The sequence below is a fragment of the Haliaeetus leucocephalus genome, unplaced genomic scaffold (genome assembly GCF_000737465.1).
Source record: "Haliaeetus leucocephalus isolate CR32 unplaced genomic scaffold, Haliaeetus_leucocephalus-4.0 Scaffold351, whole genome shotgun sequence".
NCBI lineage: Eukaryota > Metazoa > Chordata > Aves > Accipitriformes > Accipitridae > Haliaeetus > Haliaeetus leucocephalus.
The window spans coordinates 260,867-284,132 of NW_010972787.1; the positions used below are offsets into that span (position 1 = coordinate 260,867).

General features: G+C 39.1%; 1 protein-coding gene across 1 annotated transcript; it reads right to left on the reverse strand.

The window, feature by feature from the left end:
* Positions 1-13: 13 nt before the first annotated feature.
* Positions 14-23,266, reverse strand: EXPH5 (exophilin 5). The gene is made up of 6 exons (XM_010572594.1): positions 23,232-23,266; positions 17,132-17,289; positions 14,561-14,705; positions 8,984-9,032; positions 7,283-7,409; positions 14-5,364 (listed from the first exon to the last, which is right to left on the reverse strand). The coding sequence occupies exons 1-6, from the start codon at positions 23,264-23,266 to the stop codon at positions 14-16; spliced, it is 5,865 nt and encodes a 1,954-aa protein (XP_010570896.1).

Genomic DNA, 23,266 nt, shown 5'->3' on the forward strand with positions numbered 1-23,266 from the left:
TACCATGGGCCCTTCATAGCTCTGATTCTTTATCTATCTCATCTAGGTAGTATTCGTCATCGGTAGTGGTATCACTGTCTGAGTCCGAATAAGCTGCTGGGTCTTCCCGACAGACATCAGTCAGCTCTCGGGGGGATGAAGCAGCCGATGACATTTTGCTCTCAGCAGAACTTGAGCTCAAAAGCTCAGCCCTGTTTATAGAAGGGGTCTCTCTATCTCTGAGAGCACCAGGGTTATTAAGAAGACAAGGTCTCCATAATCGCCCTTCTGTGAGTGACCTCTTGATATTTTCCAGGAAAGCCAACTGTTGTTCTTTGCCAAATATACCAAATTCAACAGAAGGATACATCAAATTCCTAGTGCTGTAACATTTTTCATCGTCCGATGCCCAGTTTTCATTTTCATCACAAGACAACAGCTCTGAGTAAGATTTAAATCTCCTCCCATGTATACCATCTTTTGTCAGAATATTGCTTCCCAAGGCGAAGGTCTCACAGGAATCTCGAGCACAAATACTCTCAGAAAGGTGACGCTCACGCTGACTTTTGGCATGACTCTTGCGCAACTGATGGCTATGCAAGTTAGCATTTTTTAAACTAGCAGACTGACAGGTATTTTGACACCGACCAAGCACTGTCCAGGAAGTCAAGTTTTGTTCTGGACATGTGTCTGCCTGCAAGCAGCTACTTACATATGTGTTTGAGTTTTTGTCAGTTAGAAGTGGCAAGGGAGGACTGCAGGCATGACTGCTAGCTCTTCTTTTCTCATCATCCAGTGGGTCTGATGTAGTAGCACTGGGGGAGATGGGCTGGCTTTTGCTTTCTAACCTGAGATCAGATGTTTGGGAATTCTTATTTCTTGTGGTTACCGTTTTATCTGGAAATAGGGTTGTAAGACTTGGCATATTTTCCACTTTCACCGCAGTTTTTCTGGGACTGATGGCTTCCTTCTGGGTGTATGAGCTTGTAAAAGACTTCCAATTGTTATTAACAAGGAAAGAAGGATCATTCTGATTTTCAGTCGTCTTATTCTCAGCTGTTCTTGGTCTTGGCGTATTCTTGTCATGGTCCAGACTGTGATTCTGATTTTCATTGTCCAGCTGCAGGAATGGCTGATGGGAATCTGTTGAAATCAATGAGTCAAGGGACATGTTGACCTCCAAAGAAGTGGCACTTCCATTGTTCTGTGAAAAAATGTTACTTATATGTGGTTTAGGGGGTAAATTTTTACTTGAAAATTTTCGACTTGTTTTGTAAACAGCTGCAAGTTTATTTTTAATTGAAGGTCTGTTTTTCCTTTTTTCTATATCTTTGACTTTGTCTCTTATGCAGTCAGAGAGAAGCTTGTTCTCATCTTCTGCACTCTCTGTTCTCTTCTGATCTTGTGTAACCCTGAGGACTTTATCTTTACAGTTAATGTTCAGGCTGCCTTCACTGTACCTCTCTGATTCCTGCAAACCAGTATAATCTTTACCTATCTGAGTACTCTGTGAGTTTTGCTCTTTTTTAATTTTTGATTTCTTTAATTCATCTGTATCTGTGCTAACCACTTCATCTAGCTGAAGTAATGGATCAGCACTGGAAGCTGTGCTTACCTCAGATGCTTTGTTCTGAGACTCTGAAAGCACTTTGCTACAAGAGTTGAAATAATTTGCATTTTTTCTTGAACTGTCAGCCCTTAACTGCAGTCCACTACATTTATTATTATATAGAGGGGTGGTTTGGTGTAGGAAATTTACTCTCTGTTTGACTTCGGTACTATCCCTGTACGTATCTTCCACAGGAGGAAGTGGCACATCAGCACGTTCTGTGTTACTGTTCCTTCCAAGGGAACTCTTCTCTTCTGGGTGGAGGAGTAAACTGTTCAGATTTTTATTGGTGTTCACTTTAAGGGGCTGACAGCAGTTTTCAGAGTTTCCCTTCTGTATAATATTTTTATTTGTTGAAGTAGAATACAAAGGATTCTCTAAACGTCTGCCTGGCTTGGGAAGGGTTGATAAAGTGGACATCAGCGGTGTGGCTGTTTGTAAAATGTCCTTCTTTTCTTTTAGACATATTTCTGTATTTTGGCTGCTTGAAGCATCAGACATGGCCTTACCTGACTTAGCCACTATTGCAGTGGATTGTGGACCACCAAAAGAAATTTCTTTTGTCACCATGTCTGAAAGCACATTTTCTGCTAATGAAAGATCTGCTGAACCATCTTTCCCACTAGGTACCATACTCACTGACTTTGAAGTACATATCTTCTCAGAGCTAGGAGATAAGTGGGTATTCTCTTCTTCACTATCAACAGCAGTTCCTAAGTTCTGAGGTGTGACCAGACCGGAAGATACTTGGTCAGATGAATATGAAGGCACCTCTTTTTCCAAAGTACTGGGGAAAAAAACATTTGCTAAACTCACATGACCTTCATTTTTCTTGTTTTGTATTCTTGGTGACTGAGCATTTTCTTTGGGACAAGGTAAATCTGCATCCTCTGAATTATCTCTAAAGAGGTTACAAAATGTTCTTGAATGCCTTCGTGGTAATGTGTAATAAATTGAAACTAGTTCATGATACTTGACATGATCTTCATCAACACAAACTGTAAATGTGCTTGTAGTTTTATATTTCTGCAAAAAATTTCCCCTCTCCTTATAATCTGAAAACACAGAGGATTCTCTTCTGCTTAGATGTTTACATCTGTCTGTCAGTTCAACTGATGTACTACTACTTACTGAATCATTAGGACTTTTGGTTAAAGGACTGGGGTAATCTTTTTCTTTGTTACTTGTAGCAGTATTTAATGATGCTGAAGTTAAAAAGGAATGTTTTGAGTCTAAACAAGACACATCTCTTTTCTTAGAACAAAAGGCATCAGCTCTACATGGAGTTTCAGACCTTAAACAATCGTATGTTGTTCTACTTTCTCTAGGTAAAGAGATGGGCGTATCTGACATAATACTACCAGCAATGCTAGCTGATTTTCTAGGCAAAGTGTAATAAATAACAAGCGGGTCAGGAGATTTAAGGCTGTTTCTGCCAGGGGAGCCAGTAATGCTGCAGCTACTGGTATGTCTCAGCAAGCTGTCTTGCTTGTGAAGCCTTTCAATACAAGGTGAATTACTCCTTATTTTTCCGCTTTCTTTTTCAAGGCAAAAATAACTTAAACTATGTTCAGAGGTCTTGGGGTCTCCATCAAAGCTATGCGTATAAATATTTCCAGAATTTCCATTTTGTGGAGAACTAGTAGTAAATTGTCCATTAGAGTCCTTAGTAACTAAAGTGCTTGTATTTTGCAGTGCTTTCTGTGAAATCTTTTTGTAAACACCTATTCTGCTCACTTGACCTGTTTTTCCACCTTCTCCTTGAGATTCAGTAACTGTGCAATTTACTGAAGAACTAGTTAGCGTTCCTAAACATTTAGAAATGTGTTTATAAGAAAGTGCTTGTGGAGAACTTTGTGAGGAGCTAGATGAACATTCAGGAGGACAGGACAACATGCCTTGGCAGTTTGCTAATTTTTCAATGGATGGAGCAGAAGCAACATTCAGCAGTGAGGACTGCCTCTTTGGAGTAGCTTGGTTAATGGCTTCTGCACTCTGATTATCCTGTTTGATGCTCTCTCTTTTTGCTGCGTAATGCAGATTATGTTGCTGTTCCTTCTCACTTGGAAGGAAAGGTTCCTTCCTGCTCTCATCAGCTGGCAAAATACAGGGAGGCTGACTAAACACACTGTTGGGTGGGCAATTGTTTTCCTTCATTTGTACATTTCTTTTATCACCATTTGATGTATACATTTTTGCAGTATCTCCTCTGGCAGTGATTTGGGTTTGTCTCTTTGATCTCATTGTGTTAAAGAGAGATGCATCACATTGCAACATGGCAGAAGCAGGGCTATTAGAGGGAAAACTCTGGGTGTTGATGTAGTTTGTATCTGCTCGTTGAGAAACTGACTGTAACGGCATGTCTTCACCTGGCAGTTTCATACCTGCAACCTTTTCTAGTTGTGTAAAGTGTGCCTTAGTATTTCTTTGGGTAACGATGACTGAATTCCTGTTCAGTCCTATAGGTTTTGTTTGGTCCTTTGAATTAGGAAAGACTGACTCATCAGTTCTGATACTAGATGAAGAAACTGAAGAGTTACAACTTAGCCAAGGCTGACAGCCCTCAGTGACTTCTGAAAAAGTTCTATTTGCACTTCTTGTTATCCTTTTGATATTCGTATTTTCTGGAGAATACACGTGAAAATCATTCTGCAGGTGCTGTGAACCAAACTTGGCATTCTTTGCATGTGCCCACTGCTGGTCATTTAAATTCGCCATAATCACTTCAAAGCTGGCATCAGGGGAAATAAATGTTTCATCACTGTAGTACTGAGGAATATCAGCCCAAGAAGGATAGCTGTCTTTTCTTCCATAAGAATTTTTTTGGTTTGCATACAACTTACCATGAGAAGAAATGTCTCTATAGTAGGATCTAGAGAGATTATTTTCTGATTTGTATAAAGGATAATTTTCCCAGTTATCAAGGGACAATGGAGAAGTAGCTTTGTCAGGGCAACTAACTCTACTAAAGCAATTACTGCTTGAAATAGATCTTCTGTAGTGGTGTTTTGAGTGGTAACATGAGTATTTCTTGGTTTCTTGCAAAGAACTAGGATATCTACCATGGTCCGTAGCATGAAACTCTGTCAGTGATTGGGTTCTAAACATTTTTTCTTGAGTTGATGTTTGTCCAGGAGAGTCTGTTGTGTTGTTCCATACAATAGAAGACAGAGGAATTCTCTTTGGGTTCTGCCGACCAAACCTTGGTAAAAAACCATTGTTGCTCTCCCTTGTGAACGGATATTGTAAACTAGATGCTGATAGCTGGTCAGAAGATACTAATGATGGACATCTCTGAAGGGAACATACAGAGTAACTTCTGCCAGCAGTATCCCTGTTCATACAACTCTTGTGCCTAAATCCACTGTTCTGTGTTATGGAAGGAGTATATAAGCTACCTTCTGAAGACCGTCCAAAAGAAACGGAAGACATCCTGCTGCTTAGCAGACGAGAATTTCCATCGACTGGATCACCATATTTGTAATCTTCCTGAAAGGCTGTCTGGTGCCAGTTTATATATGCACTGTGTAATTTCCTTGGTCTGATGAAAATCTTGTGTTCATCTTTGGCTCTTATTGTTCTCAGTCCATCTGGGAAAAATGTGCTAGGCATGTCACTCCAGTCATTTCTGTGTTGCCCTCTACTAACAGTCTGCCTCTTTGAAGTAGGGAATGCACTACTGTATTGGACATTTGATGCATTGCTAGTAGAAACTGTCCTGTCCAATGGGTCTTGGGCTTGTTCCTGGGCCAGCTGGTCATCCAGATCATTTAGAACTGCACAGGAAAAAAAAGGTACTTGGTTTTGTTTTAATTATCTTCTGATATTTATGTTAAAAAGTTTAATGTACTACATTAATAATCAGAACTGGTTTTGAAAGGAGCCAGCTTCTCAGCATTCAAAACCCTTCCCAAACCAAACCTTCTTCCTCCACAGGACCTTTCAGCAGTTACCCATTATGACTACAAGGAAAAGAATGTGCTGCTCCATGAATGATCTTAAAACTGTTCTTTATGTAAATGTTAGTCTTTATGCTATTTAAAAGAAAAACAAAACAATTTGAAGTCTGAATTCTTACTCACACACTATATATGTGTGTGTGCGTAAACTTTCCAAACCTAGTTTGTAAGCAAAAAATCCCTGAAAACAATTCACTAAGCAAACATGGACCTTTCTGTATGTTCACAAAGCACAATTATGATGTAACTGTAAGAATACACAGAATCTTGCAAACCATCAAACAAGCATATTCAGTAGTCTGGCAAGTCCACTGTTTGTTTCTTTCAGAAAAGAAGTTCTCCACTAAACTGTAGCTTATTACTTTAAAATGAGCACCGAAAAATGGTATTTTCTGTATAAAAAAGGCTAATAGTTAGGAACTCGTGATTCATTCTAGCAACAAAGCTGTATTTATATAGGTAGACAGTCTCATGAACTGGAATTAAACACTATACACCTTAGTTAACCAAGATATTCAGCCATAAGACTAAGTGACAGCAGTGTATTTAAAGTATTTTTATTGGCAAAAAATATAATGCCTTTGCTAATTGTATTCTTTTTGTATTTTGAAAACAGCACACATCAGATATAAACACAAATGGATATTGCTGTTCTGTTACAGCATTTCCTAATCCATTTAAATAAAAAAGACTGACTGATCAGTCATTACAGATCTGTGCTAATAGTACAGAATCATTAAGAAAGCATTGCTAGGTATGTATAGTTGGAATAAAAAAGTTGATATAAAAGTACTAAATTTTTAAATTTTTCTAAGTTTCTCTTCAGCACAAAAGAGAGAATACTGCTGAGAGAGTCAGTTCAGAACACAAAAAAAGACGAGTTGTTTCTGAGTCTTCCATTTGGAGGAGATCAGCTAAGCTATGTACGGTTTTTCTCTGTCAGTGGGCAAGTGTGCACAGTTGTGACTGACACCCAAAAGCAGTGACAGGCATGTGAGTTTCAGAACCACAGCCCACCAAGCAGTGCTCTCCCCTTCCAGCACTGCCAACTCACCCACTGCTTCCTGATCATGCTTTCAATCTGTGATCTCTTGTAATTTAGGGTGATAAAAAGTAATATTCATGGACATTTTTTTGCATAGATCTGAGAAAGTTTATGGAAGAACACCTTGGTATTCCCATAGGCTGGGTCTGATCTTGCCTCGCTTCCCAGCAGTAAGGAAAAAAAAAAAAAAAAAAGGACCAGCAACTTTCGACTGGTGCTATAAAGGGTCCCTGAAAGCTAACTGAATGCCATAATGCCTGTTGCTTCCATGGTCTGAGGCTTTGCAATTCATAAAACCAGGCCCAGTAATTCATCATTATCAAAATTATGCATGCAGGAAATTGGGATGAAATTCTTCTTGCGTAACTGTTATGTCTGCATCTAAAGGATGCAATATGGGCTCCTGTCACAATCAGCAGAGCGAAAGGTACGCTTTCAAGGTGTGATTCTTCTGAACTGGATCTGTATGAGATGAAATGCACTCTAAGAGTGACCAGTGACACATCTTGAAGTCAATGTCAGAGTAGACATTCTGCTGTCAGACAAAGCCAGCAAAAAGTAGCCACTATGCTAGAAAGTAATGAGCCATATCTTTACAGCCTATGCTTTTGCAGGAAATTCTCTGAAGCCAGTCACCACAGTCACTTCTGGTAACAATAATATCAGAACAAAGTAAAGACACACACTTACCACTGAAAACCTCCTTCTCTAGCTGTTCATTCCATTCCTGTGTACTTTTCTCCATCATTTCATTTTGGTTTGCATCAAAAGAATGACCACTTGTTTCAGTTGACATTGGGGAATGACACATTTCAGCCTGTTAAAAATTGTAAGGCAACATTTTAGGTCTAAATGTGGGTTCAAATCACGTTTCATGTGTTACATCACAAATCGTGTCACAAGTCACAGAGGTCAGTAAATTCTTTGTGGGTCCATTAAATACTGTATTATTAAAATATACAACTGAGGATTGTAAAGTTGCATGCATTTTAGAGACTTTTACATATGTATTAAGGAGATTTGCTCATCTTGTCCTCATACTGTAGTATGTTTTGGATACATGAGTTATAATGACCTTATAATAAGGGGCACAGTTTACTTATTTTTTTGATATGCATACTTATTGCATTGTATCTCTTAATTTAGTTTTCCCTAATCACTTCTTCCTTGACCAGCACATTTTAGAATTCACACACTGACCTCCCAACAGAGATTTAATAATTTAACACCATAGTCAACTTTCATATTGCATGACAGCACTTTAGGGGGCTGTGATAAATTACCTTAGCAGTGAGGAAAATGTCATCCTATTCCCCATCTGAGTTTAGTTTACATGTTAAGCTGGAGAGGTTCCTATCCCATCCATATTTCTCTCAGCTCACAGTCTCAGACAGTAGAAGTGCAGAAAACTGCTGAACTGCTGACTTATTTTAGCTGAGACTCTTCCTCCTTTTTTTTAATAAAACCCCTTACCACTTTTTAGTTCTCAATATTCATAATATTTTGCTTGTCTAGCTATAATAGTCCATTTATATAATTGGCAGCATTCTCTGATATGATCTTTGTTCAGTCATATATTAATACAGATTATCCCTTTGTTTTTGAAATATGAGAGAAGGGAGGTGGCCAATTTACCTCCTCTATACCTTTGATTATATACTGTATAGTTTCTTAGTCCCCTCTGTGGTTATACCACACAACTGAAGAGGAGGAAAGACATGTTAGTAATACAGGCCAATAAAGTAGTTAAAGTAGCAAATATCACCCTTGGAGGAAATCTGTTTATTTCAACAGCATGCACTTAAATTACATCAGAAATAAATCTGTCGTTTCATCCTTAAACTGAGCTTGTGCTTGTAAAATGCAACATTCAGCCAAAAAATAACTTCCTACTGTCAAAATTTACATTTACATGGTAATTCTACACATGGAAATGTTGCAGGAGAGGCTCTAGCTTACTGCCTGCCCAAGTCAGCTCCTCTTTTTCACCCTTGTACAAATTAAAAGAAACAAAGTAAATACACTAGATTATTTATTCAGTGTGAGTTTTGACCTATTTGCAGGTTGGTTACAGTTGCCAAAACATGTGAGGGTTTTGGCCTAGGAAATTATCCCTGCAATTATTACCTCATTAGGAGAAAACTGAAACCTGATCAGAGCTAGACTTGGGGCTTAGCTAGGAAAGCTTTGGACTTGTGTAGTTAACAGGGCAAGCTCATTCTATTGCATTCAACAGGTTCACAACAGAGACATTTCACTCGGTGTTTAAAACAAGAACAGCAAGAACACTATTTAAACAGGCATTATATCAACAGCCTAAACAAAGGAGACCAGTTTTTGAAAAATCTGTGGTTTAAACATCGCTTACAATAACGTTGATAAGCTACTTACCGTTGCCATTTCTTCTGCTTTCGAAGATGAGCTAGCAGAATTGTCATATCTGTAGACAGAAGGATTTAAACGTTGGCTTTGAAAAGAAACATGATGTAATTTTACCAGGTAGTAAATATCCAGCATTTTCTCTTTAACAACTATTGAGAAGCATCTGAAAATAAGACTGCTCTATGAAGAATCCATCCTCCCCTCCCCAAAAATCCTGCCAACAAGAAAATGCTGGGGAAATACACCATTCATTTTGGCCTTGTCAGCTTGCAAATGTTGTAGCTGCACAGCCAAGAATGAACTCAACCTAGTGATATCTCAATGTCTGGAACAGCCATAAAGTAATTGTTTCAATCCAGCATTACAACAAGATGGTATTACTTCTTTTTCCAAACAACAATAATTTAGTAGGTACTACAAATAGCTGAAGTTAACTCCTTGTAAATCTGTAAGTGGTTTGCATCTGCAATTCTACTGTTTTTCTCTTCCATTTCAACCTGCTCAGACACAGAGCTGTGCTCTGCCCCTGCGAAGGAGAGACAGACAGCAGATTATTCTTGGAGTGAACTTTGGGACTTGCTGCTACTCACCCAAAACAGCCTTTATTTACCAATTTTTAACACATGGTAGAAGGCTCATCTGCTGTCCTAAGCTATATAGGACTGCAAGGGCTTGGCAGAGAACTGGCTAGAGCATCTGTGAGTAATGCAGTGGTTAGAACAAGCCGAGAAGCCCTGAACATAAAAGGTATTCTGTTCTATGGATGACTTGCAGACATACAAATACAAAATAAACTAAAGAAACAAGAACAGGACTTGACTTCACTGAGTCTATTCGAGTCTGCAGATCCTTATTTTAGAACTAAGCAAACCAAGTCCCTTCAGAAGCCCTGATGGAAACGTTGCTCAGCTTGTGGTTATTGCCAGTTCTTCCTTGTCTCAGAAACTGTTTTTTCTCAGGAAGTTAATTCTTGAGGGAAAGTGAAGTAGGGAAAGACGGTTCTGCTCAGTCCTGTTTGTCTCAAAGTCTTTTTGAATGACCTTGTTCTTAGGCTCTTAAAACCTTCTTGGGCTCAGGTAGACTACTTTATTGTGCTTCCACAGCAAGTATAAACCGGCTTGTTGGCAGGTTCTTTGTGGCCCAGCCTTTCCTCCTAAAGTGCTTTGTCATTTGTTTGCAATGTGCTTGCAGGCAGGGAAGAACAGTTGAAAGGTGCAATTTGTTTTTGCTTCTGTAATTGTGAACTGTAAAACCAGGATTCCTCTCTGACATGGGGTCCAACTGAAACCAAAGGAAACAAGCCTGTTGACCCCAGTGGGCTTAGGATCTGGCCACACAATCTGAATCCAAAATTCCTAATTTTTCCTTGTAGCACTGAATATGAACAGCCATTAATTCAGTGGGTTACCGCTCCCTGTGAATGAAGTTTACTGAACCAGGACTCAGAGACGTATGTAGCTCTTCCTTTAAACTAAAATAATGTTGAATATGTTTTAATGCTTCTACAACAAATTAGAAATGAAACTTACGTTTCAGAGTTTTTACAATGATTTCCTGCAAACCAAGTTCAATGAAATCCTGCGGCTTAGCGAGTCACCTTAATTTTAATTACATGCATAACAAAAATGTAAAAGCTTTGTTAGAAGCTCTCCTCTTCAGCTTTACTGTGCAAAGCTGCTCTACAGTTCTACCCACTTGGTGCTGTGCTTAATGTTGCGTTAATTGCTCCTTGCAATGAAGCTACATGAAGTTGACATGTTAGTTAGAAATGTCTTCTGATAGTCTAGGCAAAAATTAAATTTTCATTTGCACCTCTGGCACTATTCTAAATTCCTCCATCTCTTTGTTGTCACTGTTCTTTCAGAAATAACTGGTCATTGCATCCTGCTTTATCTTCCTCCCTGCCAACTTATACAGACAAGGTTATTTTAATCTTTTCCCTATGCCAATCCTTCCACTTCTCAAACTGCCTCATTATTTTTTCTTAACTCTCTTTAAGTTTTTCAGCATTTCAAAATTAAAGTTTTGCTTACTTCCAGAGAAATATTGCTTAATTTTAGGAAAAAGTGATTCAGTTTCTTTTTTGGTTAAGGATATTGAGCAATGTTTACATTGTTTTGCACACGCATGCATGCGCACATATACACATACTTGTAAACATTATCTATTATTCATAAACAGAAAAGAAGTTAAATTACTGTTCAAGTTCAGAAATATTTGCCATCAGAAAAATACTACTCACTGTGGAAACCAAGAAGTTACATTTTATACTTTTTCACTTATATACATATGTATCCTTTTTATGACAACCAAATGTAAGATTAAAAGTAAAAGATGACTCTACTTACTACTATCACTACTGGTAACAATAATATAAATCCATGAATTAAAATCTGCTGTGAATTAGTATTTTCACTGAGGCACCTGTCTTCCCCAGGCCATCTCCGAGTTGCCTAATGTCAGAGTGTAATCCGTTTTCTTCTACACTATTCTTATCAGTACTACATAAGAAGCCAGCTAAGCAACAAACACGTAACTTAAATACGCTGAAAACACAATTAAATAGCATTTCTTTTCCAGTATGAATCACACATATAAGAATAAGGATGAATTCAAGAACACCGAACACCTTTGAACCAAAAGTGATCGAACATTTCACTACCTTCAAACTACAGTTACAAACCTTTTATTAGCATCTTCTGTATCTCCACATAAGCATAGTCCGTTTTGCAGTATCCATAATTTATTCTCACAGCAAAACACCACCGCAGCTGATGAAACTGTCTCTCCAGTACAGAAAGGACCCTCTAAACAGCCATTAATACTTAGCTATTTAAAAGCTTCTGCCAGTTAGGCTTACTTACAGGATTTACAGTGCTGCCTCCTATTGTATTTCACTAGCTCCCCAAAATAACTCTACCTGGTGAGAGGCAGATTATTTCACTGCTTTGCCTCTGCATAAAGCAAACCACATGCCACGGCAACACCTAGAAGAGGGTGGGGGAAGTTTTCGACAGAAAGGCGTGACTAGAAAATGTAGCAATCAGCTCAGTTACACGTCAGGATTGACTTGTTTATTTTTCAAGCTGTGCTCAGTAAGAAATCAAAGGCATCCGAGCCTGAGATATGATAGATTTTCTGTGGAAAAGCCAAATAAACACATATTAGAAAAGCTGATGCAATGAGTAGGCACTGTTTATTTTTTTTGCCAGTGAAATGGATGGAACCCGGCTCCTGGCAGTTTGTGATGTGGCACCTTGGATCCTGCTCAGATTTTATTATGTTAACTTCATACAAGTATTCTAAAAAGGGTTCTGATAAGTATTTAGAAAACTCTGGAAGCAAGTCAATATACAAACAGAAAACATTTCTTACTCTCATACTCTAAATGACAGTGCAACTCTGGCTTATTGCTATCTTGCTCCACTTACACCTCATCTGCAGGCTGAAATGTTTTTTTTCGATCTTCAGCAAGGCAAAACTTAGCAACATACCTAATTTTAACCTGACAGGTTTTATACACAACATATTCATCACCCTGGTAGAAACAAAGAAAGGTATTTTACAATAAAAACAAAGCCGTAGATAATATCTAAAAAAATGCAAATTGATTAAGAGGTGAACCTAAATGAGACATGATTTTTGAAAAATAATAGAATCTGAAAGCTTTTATTTTCACTCCCCTAATCTCTCTGTATCATTACCACTTGTACCTCTTCTCACTTTGTATTCTACGCACTCCTTGTATTTCCTCTTCTCTGTAAAGCACAATCATTCCTCAAAATAACTAAGAACAAAAGAAGTAAAAAAACCTGGTGGATATCTAGACAGCAACTGTATCTGCTAGTGTGCCACTACAGCTATCATCCCTGCCTTACACTACCAACCTATAAGGACATGGATTTTTATCAGCTGGATTCATTTACAAAACAATGAACCTTCCACGGTATAACCTTCAGTTATAATCAAATATAACATTTACATCTTTCTTTTAAGTATTATTTTCTTGCAAGAATTCTTTACAAATAGCAGCTTAGAGGCTTAGAAGTTTTATATGTGCTTTACAGGCTGCGAGACAGACAGAAGTGATTTTACACATTACTGTCTAGTGATTTAGTGTCTGAATTGAAATGTGGGTTACATTCATTCTGTTATCTATCAGTGGCATAATAAATCAAAAACTTGTTGCCTTTTCAAGTGCCCAATACTGCAGGATCAGTACCTCAAAGCCTGAAGAGAAGTCTGCTGTTTTACGGACTCCACGCACACTGTCATAACCTGATGGTGCATTATTTAATGAATAATCTTTATTCTGCAAGGAGGACTGTGGTCTGGTGTTGATGTGTCCCAGCATAAGGGGCACTACCATATCACGAGAAAGAGGAGGGAGCGGATGACATGTATGGAGCAGTGTTAAAACTTTGCATTTTTTTTTTCTATGCTGCATTGCTATGTAGCAGAGTTGTTATCAGTAAACATCCACAAAGCTAACCTCACGGCCTCTATTCAAACCTCTCCTTAAATCTGCTTTGATACAAACACTCCACAATGGCAAGCTGCTGTGCTACAAAACCTATGTATCAGACTAATCATCGTTTCTTTAGAGACTTGCATTCCCTGTCATTGTTTATTATAGCTGTTCCTTGTCTTAGCATCATGCCACCTGGGAGCCCCAAGCATGGACCAGAATACCATCCTGAGACTCACAGAGTGAAAATCAGCTCTTTGTGCCAAAGATCTTGCAGCTTCATACTTAGATTTCACAGCACTGCATAGTGCACCTTTAGCTATGATTGCCACTCCCAAGCATTACCCTAAGATGCACACAAAAATAATAATATTTCACTTAGGTGTTGCTGACATACAGGACTATATGGGACAAAATTTAGGAGAGAACAGTCAGCCTAACTAGCCTGAGCGTAGCCCCCCCCCTTCCCTCTGAACAGCAGCTTTAACCCTGTGAATGGCAAGGGAGAAGGATGCTCTTCAAACAGCAGCTCCAGTGCTGCATATGAGACCATCTTTGGTTCAGAGCCAGTTGAAACCAAAGCCCTGACAAAGCACAGAAGACAAAAGCATTGGAGACCTGCTCTGTTTGCCTGGCTACAGCTAAAGCTGCAGGCCTGCATCTAAGCTGCCTCTGGGCTAGAAATGGTGGGAACTGATGCAGCAGAGCTGCCTGGTGCTGGTACTCTCTGCCATGGCCTGAGAAAGCTATGCTTTCCTGTTATATCACAGCCATACGGCACCAGATCCCATGTGCCTTACACCTTGTCCTCTTGAGAGGGAATGAAATAGGATGCAGCCACTGCTAAGTCTAGAGGCTTTCATACACTTAAAGCCTTTATGCAAAACCTGAGCAAAATACATTTAGCCAATTTACCTATTACTTGCCACTTAGCCCTCATTCTTTGACACAGAACAGATAATCTCTCATTACATGACCAAGTAAAATCCCAACCTTCTCAGTGAGGTGAATGGCAAGAGACTGGAAAAATAATTTAAACAAAATTTTCTAAGCAAAACACAGAACATTCATAGACTTTTTTAAAGCCAGAAATAATGTATGTTCTGATTATAGCTCACCGTGGTTGCTTCTGAGTCTGGTTTTTCCTTGATTTTCTAAAGGAGAAAAGCCAAGCAAACGGTGATCTGAACCCCAGAAAGGAAGCTGAAGTGTTCTTTTGTGCTTGAGGATTTGTGCGGGATGACATTTTTAATTCTTTATTATCTAAAAATATTATAAAAAAATTTATTTGTTTCAAGTTCTTACTAAATACAGTATTAAAATATACATTAAAAGTTATGTCTTCATAAACAATTTTCTTTTGCTTACCTTTTATGCCAAGAAAATCCAGTTTTATTGACATTTTTGGACAGACTATGTGACATGCTGGTTTATAATGACTAGCTAGAAGACTAAGAAAAAGCTAAACAGATCTAAAATTTCAAAAAGTATTATTGGGTTTGGGTGACCCAGCCATAAGATACATGAGGCTGATTTTCAGAAAGTAATCAGCACTCAACCATTTGAAACCCAGAACTGTTTTAAAATATAGGCAAATTAGACATTTGAAAATTGAGGCACCCACAATCATTAGTCAGTTTCTTTTCATCTTTGTAAGAAATATAAATATGACAACCCTGAATATACAATGGTTTAGTAGACTGTAATGTAACTATGTAACAGTAATTCAGACTAAGATGTCTTCTGTATCATACGATTCTTTATGATGGGATTCCCTTGGCCACTTGAGTACATTTTTTCTGCTACAAACTGCATATCAGAACTGTATTTTAAATTCAAAATATCATGAATGATTTCTTTGGGAAAGTTATGATTTGATTTCTTCAAACAGAAGATAAACCCAGCCTGCCTGTAAAGGCAGCTGGCAATTGGTGTGAAGGAGAGGATGAGTACTGCGCACAGATTAGGGAAAGAAACTGCGGGGTCTGCTATTAAAACATGCCACAGGAAACCAGAGGACATAAGGAAACAAGACTTCACTCAGGTATAAGGCACTGCATCTGTTTTGGGTTTTTTTTCCCCATTTAAAACATCACATGCCTGAGACAATACAACAGCCTGAAAATGGCTTATCCAATGACTGTAAGAGAAAGCAAAAACAGAAATGAGAGCAGTGTCACTGATAACAAGAGCAAGGGGCAGTATTTTGGACCTAGTCCAAAATGAAGTGAATAATTAATGTCATGTGATTTAAATCCTGTGTGTAATACACGGCTTTCACTTTAGTGACAATCACTGTGTATTACAAAATGCTGCATCCTTTACCCCTTTCTGAGCCTAACCTCTTGGTGGTATTGTTTGACTTGACAAAGAAGGTAACATCAGGAGAGTGCTAATAGCACTCTGCCGTAGCCAGGATGGTCTAGGGATGTAGACAGAGCAAGGCTTGCAGGTAGGAGTAGTACCTTTTATTAAACCAACTTACACAGTTGGAAATATCAGACAAGCCTCTGAGGCACACAACCCCTTCTTCAGATCTGAAATAGAAACAGCAGCTTTCAAAGTTAAATACCAGGGAACAATCACACAGAGTTTAGTTAGCTAATGCATCAGTTGGACCTTCTCTGAAAGAGAAAAACAGTAGATAGCTATGGACTAGAGGGGATGTTGGGGGAAAATGGTCAAGAAAGATATCTGTTCTGTGTGGATCTGTAGTTTCAGGAAAATTTTTAGGGTTTCACTTTTCTTCTGAAATACATGACTGCTTCCAGTTGCTACGAAGCACAGATAGGAAGAGCTCAATGAAAACACGCAGAAATGTGAATAGAATAAAAGCATATATTATGCATGAAAACTATCTGGATGGAAGACAAAAAAGAGTACAGAATGCCATGCTTGATATAGAGACTCTATGTTTCTTGTGCATGTTCATTTTGGATGGGCAACAGAACCTGTGAAATGAGATCTCCAGAAGCCGCTTCCTGGCCAGCCCAACTTCCCAGACTTTGTCACCTGCCCTGATAATCAGCACTGGCATGCCTTTAGCCCAGTGTTAGCAGGAAAAGTTTTCCACTGGTACAGTCAAACCTCTCTCACCCAAACCCAGATTACCTACTTAATCCAAATGTCACTTAGGTGCTTCTAGTTTCTTTACTAGGTAAAACTGAAACAGTTTTTATACAAAGTGAACATTGATGCTTTGATTGGGAAACCACCACTATATTTAGTATAATTACAGCAACTTCATCTTGATTAAGAAAGAAATTTTTTACAGTGAGGACAATCAATCACTGGAACAACCTCCCCAGGGATGTGGTGGAGTGCCCATCACTGGAGGTTTACAAGATGCGACTGGATAGGGGGCTAGATAATCTCATCCAGGCTCCCTTTCCCACAAAAGGTTGGACCAGATGATCTTCTGATGTCCTTCCAACGTGGGCTGTTCTATGATTCTACCTATGAGATAAGAATATCGGGGATTTTCTGTTGTGACTCCCAGCTGTGCTTTCAACAGAATCTGCTTAAAGAAATGTAGTCATTTTGAGACTATATCTTTGGTATTACTTTAACATGAGAAGAAACTCAATACAGTTTCAGAAACTCCTTAGCTATTACACTCTGAAATGCTCTAAGACATTGCTTTGGTGACCATTATCATATACATAAGGAAACAGAAAAATGCAACTCACCAGTGTTTTTCCTGTTCCTTAGCTGGTGCTCTAATGGTGGTTTTAGCATTCTATTGACATCAATGTAATTCTGAAATTTTTTTCTTTGTATTTCTTCAAACCATTCTCCAGTCACTCCTTGTAGCCCTGTTTTAGCGCTCTTTCTCTTCAGAAGTTTGCTAGAAAGGAAAAAAAACCCCCACCAATTTATTTTTAGCCATTTTAGATATTACAGGCACATCATTAGGAACCCTCCCTGTTGTTCCTTTAAGTATTTACAGTATATTTCTACTTACAATGACTTTTTAAAAGACACAGTGGGATGTGAGACATGATACATCCACAGCAATCACATAAAAGTTTTAGTGACAGCAGAATTCTCCAGCTTAACAATGAGATTATGTAAGCAGGTTAAGTGGACAACTCATATGATTGCATTATTCTCTGCCTTGATGTACATCCTTCTTCCTTGCAAAAATGAGGTAATAATTCATAAGCATTGTAAAACTAATTGAAAGTAAGTTTAAGTTCAGCCAATAATCGAATTAGAATAAATAATATTCTTAACAAAGCAATTCTTGAAATATTTATTCACTTATTTAAGCAGAAGCAATGAAGATTATTCTGATTTTCAAGAGGAAGCTCACTGAGGCCCTGCCAGTGAGGTGCCTACCACACATTTTCTATGTAAAGGAGAATAATAAATTGTGAATTCAGCTAATAGGTATTCATGCAACATGTTCAACGAGTTTATCACATTTTCCTCTTTCCTTGCTGCACAGTGATTCTGCCTGTGTGTAATACGTATGGAAGCAACTAATAATGAATATGAATGTTCTGCCGTGCAGAGACGAAGCCTGAACATACTACACACATGTGGCTGCAACCGAAGAAGCTGTTTAGTAGCAAATTGAGGTTTTAGACCAAGAGGTCACAGGAATGAACTGTTTATCTGGGCATAAAAGAACAAGGTACAGTCACAAAGGAGTCGGAATAGTGCAACGGACATGCAAAGTTACTTGTTTTCAAATTACATTACACAAGTGCCTGAAGCACAGATGCAAACACAGCAAATCCACGCCCCAACTGATTCTGGTGGCAACAGAACAAGACTTTGTGCACAGCCTGGAGATGTACTACCAATGTTTTAGCAAGGCTTTCATGTAAATCTTCCACCTTAATCAGTGGTAAATCCCATGTCTAGGAATACAGATGCTCTCAGAGAACACAAATTATTTTGGTTATCAATTTGAATAAAAACTTATTTTCTCTGAGGCAGCATTACCTCACAAAGCAAACTTAAAATTAAACATCTAGCCTGGGAATGGATATATTTCCAACCGTAATTGATAGAAGGTATATTGTCCATACCAGCACCTACTGTTCATCTGGTGGCATCTGAAGAATAGGGGGGCAGGAGAGAGACATTTTTGGTAAATGAGTGACTATTTCCCTTGACGAAGATTACACAGACACATGCACAAGAACTAGCCATTTGAAGTAATTTTATTACAAAGGCAAAAATCTTAATCATCACAGATAACTGCTGCACCACGGGAGTGACCAGACACCGTAAATGCCATCTGCAGCATGGAAAACAGCCTAGCAGTAATGTCAAACACGACGAGGCGATGAACAAAGTGCTCTCAAGCGCCAGCTTCATGACCTCACTCCTGTGGCCTTAGCAAAGGGGATCCGAGATACCGCACAGAGCCAGGAATGAGGTATTTGGGGAGTGGCTGCAGTCGCAGCGGTTGCCCGGAAAACAAAGCCACAGCAGTTTTGCTGAAGTCCCGAAAGTAGAGACCGTCTCCTAGAACCCATCCCTGTGGTCTTTTAAAACCCGGCCAGCAGGAATTGGTTTTTCTCCTCAGAACGAGACAGACGCCTTCGGATCTCCGGGCGGGTTCGGCCGCCCGTTCCGCGGGGGAGCCGGCGGGCTGGGGCGCGGGCGCCACCTAGCGGCGGCGGCCAGACTCACAGCCGAGCGCCCGCCACGCAGCAGCCGCCCCCGTGCTTGTCCCAGCGGAGGTCTTCAACCTCCGCGCCCACCGCGGAGAAGCTGGCATCGTTTATGCATAAACACCGGTTTCCTTCACATTTAGGCATTCCAGAGAGGAGGAGAAGAAACACAAAGAACCACACTTACTCCAGCATCAACCGTATCAGGCGCCGCACAAACAGGCCTTTCACCGAAAAACTGTATTCAAAATCTTGCGCAAACACTGACATTAATATTTGAGCACTGTAAAGCCTTTAGATGCTTGGCATTATCTGTAGTCATTATCTGTGAATGTGCTGCTTTTGAATTGTGCTGTCATCCCTGACTCATGAGATAAACCCTTTAAATTGCTCGTGCGTATTTGTATTTACACACATGTGCAGGCCCCTGTATTGAACCCTGTATATATAGTTATGTGAGCACTGAATAATATTAATATGATACATCATATGTAACTGCAATATCGCATGACTATTAAGTATTTCTCATCTGTGATGACTCCCAGCCAAACCACATCATTTCCCTATATACCTGCTCTGTCAAGTCTACATGCCCCCTCATGATACTAATGAATGACAGTTGTGAACTAGAAGGAAAGCGCGTCTCAAGAAACAATTACAGCAGAAGATGGTATCTGCAGTCAGTATTGCAATGAACTTGCCTTTGAGGCAGCGCTATTGTTACTTGGATTGCAAATTATATATTGAGACACTGCTCCATAGGAGTGTCAAAACACCTAATGCTCTCTAAACCAAATGTACTAATCTTGCTTCCCTGTCTGCTCCATTCGTTCTCCTCCTTTCTCTACAGCCACTTTGGACACTCGGAGCCACTTCCTTTTGAGAGGAGACAACATCACTGTGACAGGGAAAAGTACCTGTAAGCTGTTACAGGATTACAGGCAACTCCACTCCCAGGATAACTTACAGGAGACTGCTCCACAAATGGGATCAGGCAGCAATCCTAAATGACCTCACAGGCTACACCTCATTACCTTTTCCCATCTATTATCCTACACAGCATCTAAACTAATGAATCACTGAGGAGCAATTCCTTTGCACTGTTTTTAAAAACATCTTCTTCCTTATTGGCACAAGGACGTCCCAGTATTTCTTATACAGACATCTCCAGGGAAAAGCTAACCTAAATGTTTGTATGTACCAGACTTTCATGTGGGTTATCATAAATATTGTGAAAAGAGCTGTAGCCTCCCCCTGCCACTTCCTGTTAGGATAATAAGGAGCTTTAATTGCTATTCTAAGAGGAAAGGTATTTTCTCTACCATCTTCATCCAGAATATAAAGCAGAAGACAGATGTATAAGGTAGTAGAAACTGGGTTGCCACATAGGACGTCTGGGGACATCTCTGCTGTTTGCAGGGGACAGAGGACTCAATCCCACTTTTGCCACAGCAGAAATTATGATTCCAATAGACTTCAGCAGAAGCAGGATTTGGCCCTAAAGGACTTTTATGACACCCCTCACGAGAGAACAGATACACAGCAACCACCTAGCACGAGGAATTATACCAGATGAAGGATAAGCAGACCAGTATGATCCTCGGATCTAAGCTCTCGGTGTCTGAGAAGACAAGGCTGAAAGGATTGCAGATAAAAACAGTGGCAACAGCATTAGATAAAAACTACATCAGGGCAGATAATTTGCAAAAAGAGTTACCTAAACCAAGCTTCTGTCTTTACTCTGTTTATATTCCTTACTTTGTCAGTGAGAAAAGGCTAGAGATGTTAAAAAATAGTGCCTGAAGAACCAGTTCTTTCCTAATTTTTTGCTTCCATTTACCACCTTCCCACTGCTTTATACATTATGCCACACGGGTGAACTGTGCATCTCTTTATCATTTCTATGGCCAGTTAATTTTCTAGAAAACTCTGGCTGCTATCACAGCCATGGGTAGCTCTAAAATGCATATGCAATAATATTTTCTTACTCATAGTTCCTTTTAATTTTATAAAAATAATTTAAAGACATACTTTCAAGTTGTCATCTTATTTGGAAAAAAAAAAAGGGGAAAGAAGCATTACTGATAACAGCAAAAACTACCACAGCTGAACTAATTTGAAAAAATTAGTATCTGCCATTTCATATAAAAGTATAATAGCAACAACATTCTGGTTTCCAAGGTGCCAGAGAAGCTCCTGTGGTAGGTTAATCCTACCAGGAAGAAAAATAACGATACGCAGAGCCAAGATACTCTCTCCTAGCACAATAGGTCTATTTTCTAAGGCAGTCTTTATTCTTAGTAGCTGGTATATTTTTACTCACATTAAAGCAATCTTTTGTTTATTTTTCTCTCTTAACTGTTTTCTGTTTGGCTCATGTCAATAAACCAAGTCAGCTTCATTATTACACGTAAAACATTATGCAGAAGTAGGTGAATCAGAGAGGAAAACTGACTCCCATGTTTTGGTTGCACACACCACAAGACAATGTAAAAAGATCTAACTGAAAATGCACTTATTTTTTCTTTGGCTTTTGCATTTATAAAATTAAGCATTTCCGCAGTAATTCTCTGAAAAATCAAAGCCTCCTCTATTTTGATGAACAAAATGTTGTGTTGGCAATAATACTTGAATCTAACCTGCTAGGTCACTGCTAATCAACCACTCATTTAATTTGCCTTCCCCCAAAATACTAGTTTTCTATCTAAGTCTTCATTCTTTTCACTTTTGTTATTATGCTCATTAACCCACTAAGTTGCCATCAGAAGATGTATTTGTCCAAGTATGTGACTAATAAAACTAAAACTAAAGATATGTATGGGCAAAGAGGATGTGCCACAACAAGGAAGACCAAAGAGTGTGTTGGTTCAGTGTTTCTTTCTGACTGTGACCCAAATACGAACAAATGTAATGAGAGGACTTTCACTGTCCTGAACAGGCATCAGGTCAGGCTGCTAGAGAGTCACCTATTGGTGACACCTCTGGATGGAAAGGAGTAACTGGAAGTACTAAGAAAGGTTCACATGAAGGACTGGGGAAACACTTCACAGCCCAGCACTGAACTGTATGGGATCTGTTTTCAACCCCACTTTGATGGGCACTTCAAGTTGCCAGCTCACAATTATCCCTAAATATTTAGATTCCAGAAATGTGCAAAACCAGGAGATGGAAGCAGGAAGGAAGCGAAAAGGGAATGAATCTTCTCTAGTTTTTCCTTCCAGACTGTACATTTAATAGGCAGAAGTACTTTAAACACAAAGATACCACTTCTGCACATGATTTTGATATGCACCCCATAGTACCCTTTCAAGCAGCAAGTTGGGCTACTTAAGCAGATATCTGCAAACAGTAAATGTCATTTTGTCCCCAGAACACTTTTCTGACAACAAACATCAGATTCACACATTAAGTCCTGTTGTGTGTGTCAGGGATACAGGCAGGGAATATGTGAGTTAAAGGCAGAACACCTTTTCTGCACTTACTGAAGTTCCTCCTTGTTGGCTTATGGGGAAAATCCTTCCATTTCCACCTCTCTTCTTTCTAATTAAAAAGTAGAAAAATCACAAAATTTGATATTATTACACTACCTCTATTAAGCAGATTTATTCTTATAAATTAAAGCTGATCACCTGCTTTGAGATAGCCTAATATGGTGGCAATGTGTATGTTCATTAGACACAATCCACAAAGACGGTTAGACTATCAGCATACACGGAACATTCTCATCAGACTCCCACTGTGTGTTGAATATTTCTTTCCACTCTATTAACTCACAATGTCTTTTGTGTCTACAATTTTTTAACTTAAGCACACTCTGTACAGTGGCTAAAAGTTACCTGTGTTTTTTCCCAAAGCATTAACTTCTCATATTAAACTATATGAAATGAATATATTGCAGGTGACTTACTCTAACTGCAGTTTTCCTTCACTGAGTCCAACATTCCATTTCCCCTTGAAGCTTTTGTCTGTTCCCATGGGCAAGAGCACAGACTCACACTTTTCTTTGAAACAGAAACCTAGGAATTGTTGTAAGGGCAAGGAAAAGGTTCATTCTTATGGTGACCACATAACTCCTCTCTGCACTGGCAGCTTAGGAATCAGAAGTTCTCAGTTAAAGCTCAGAAATCAGGACCTCAATGACTGTCTTCATCAAGTTAACCTTTTAAAGCACAGAGCATTGAAAACTGAGATCAT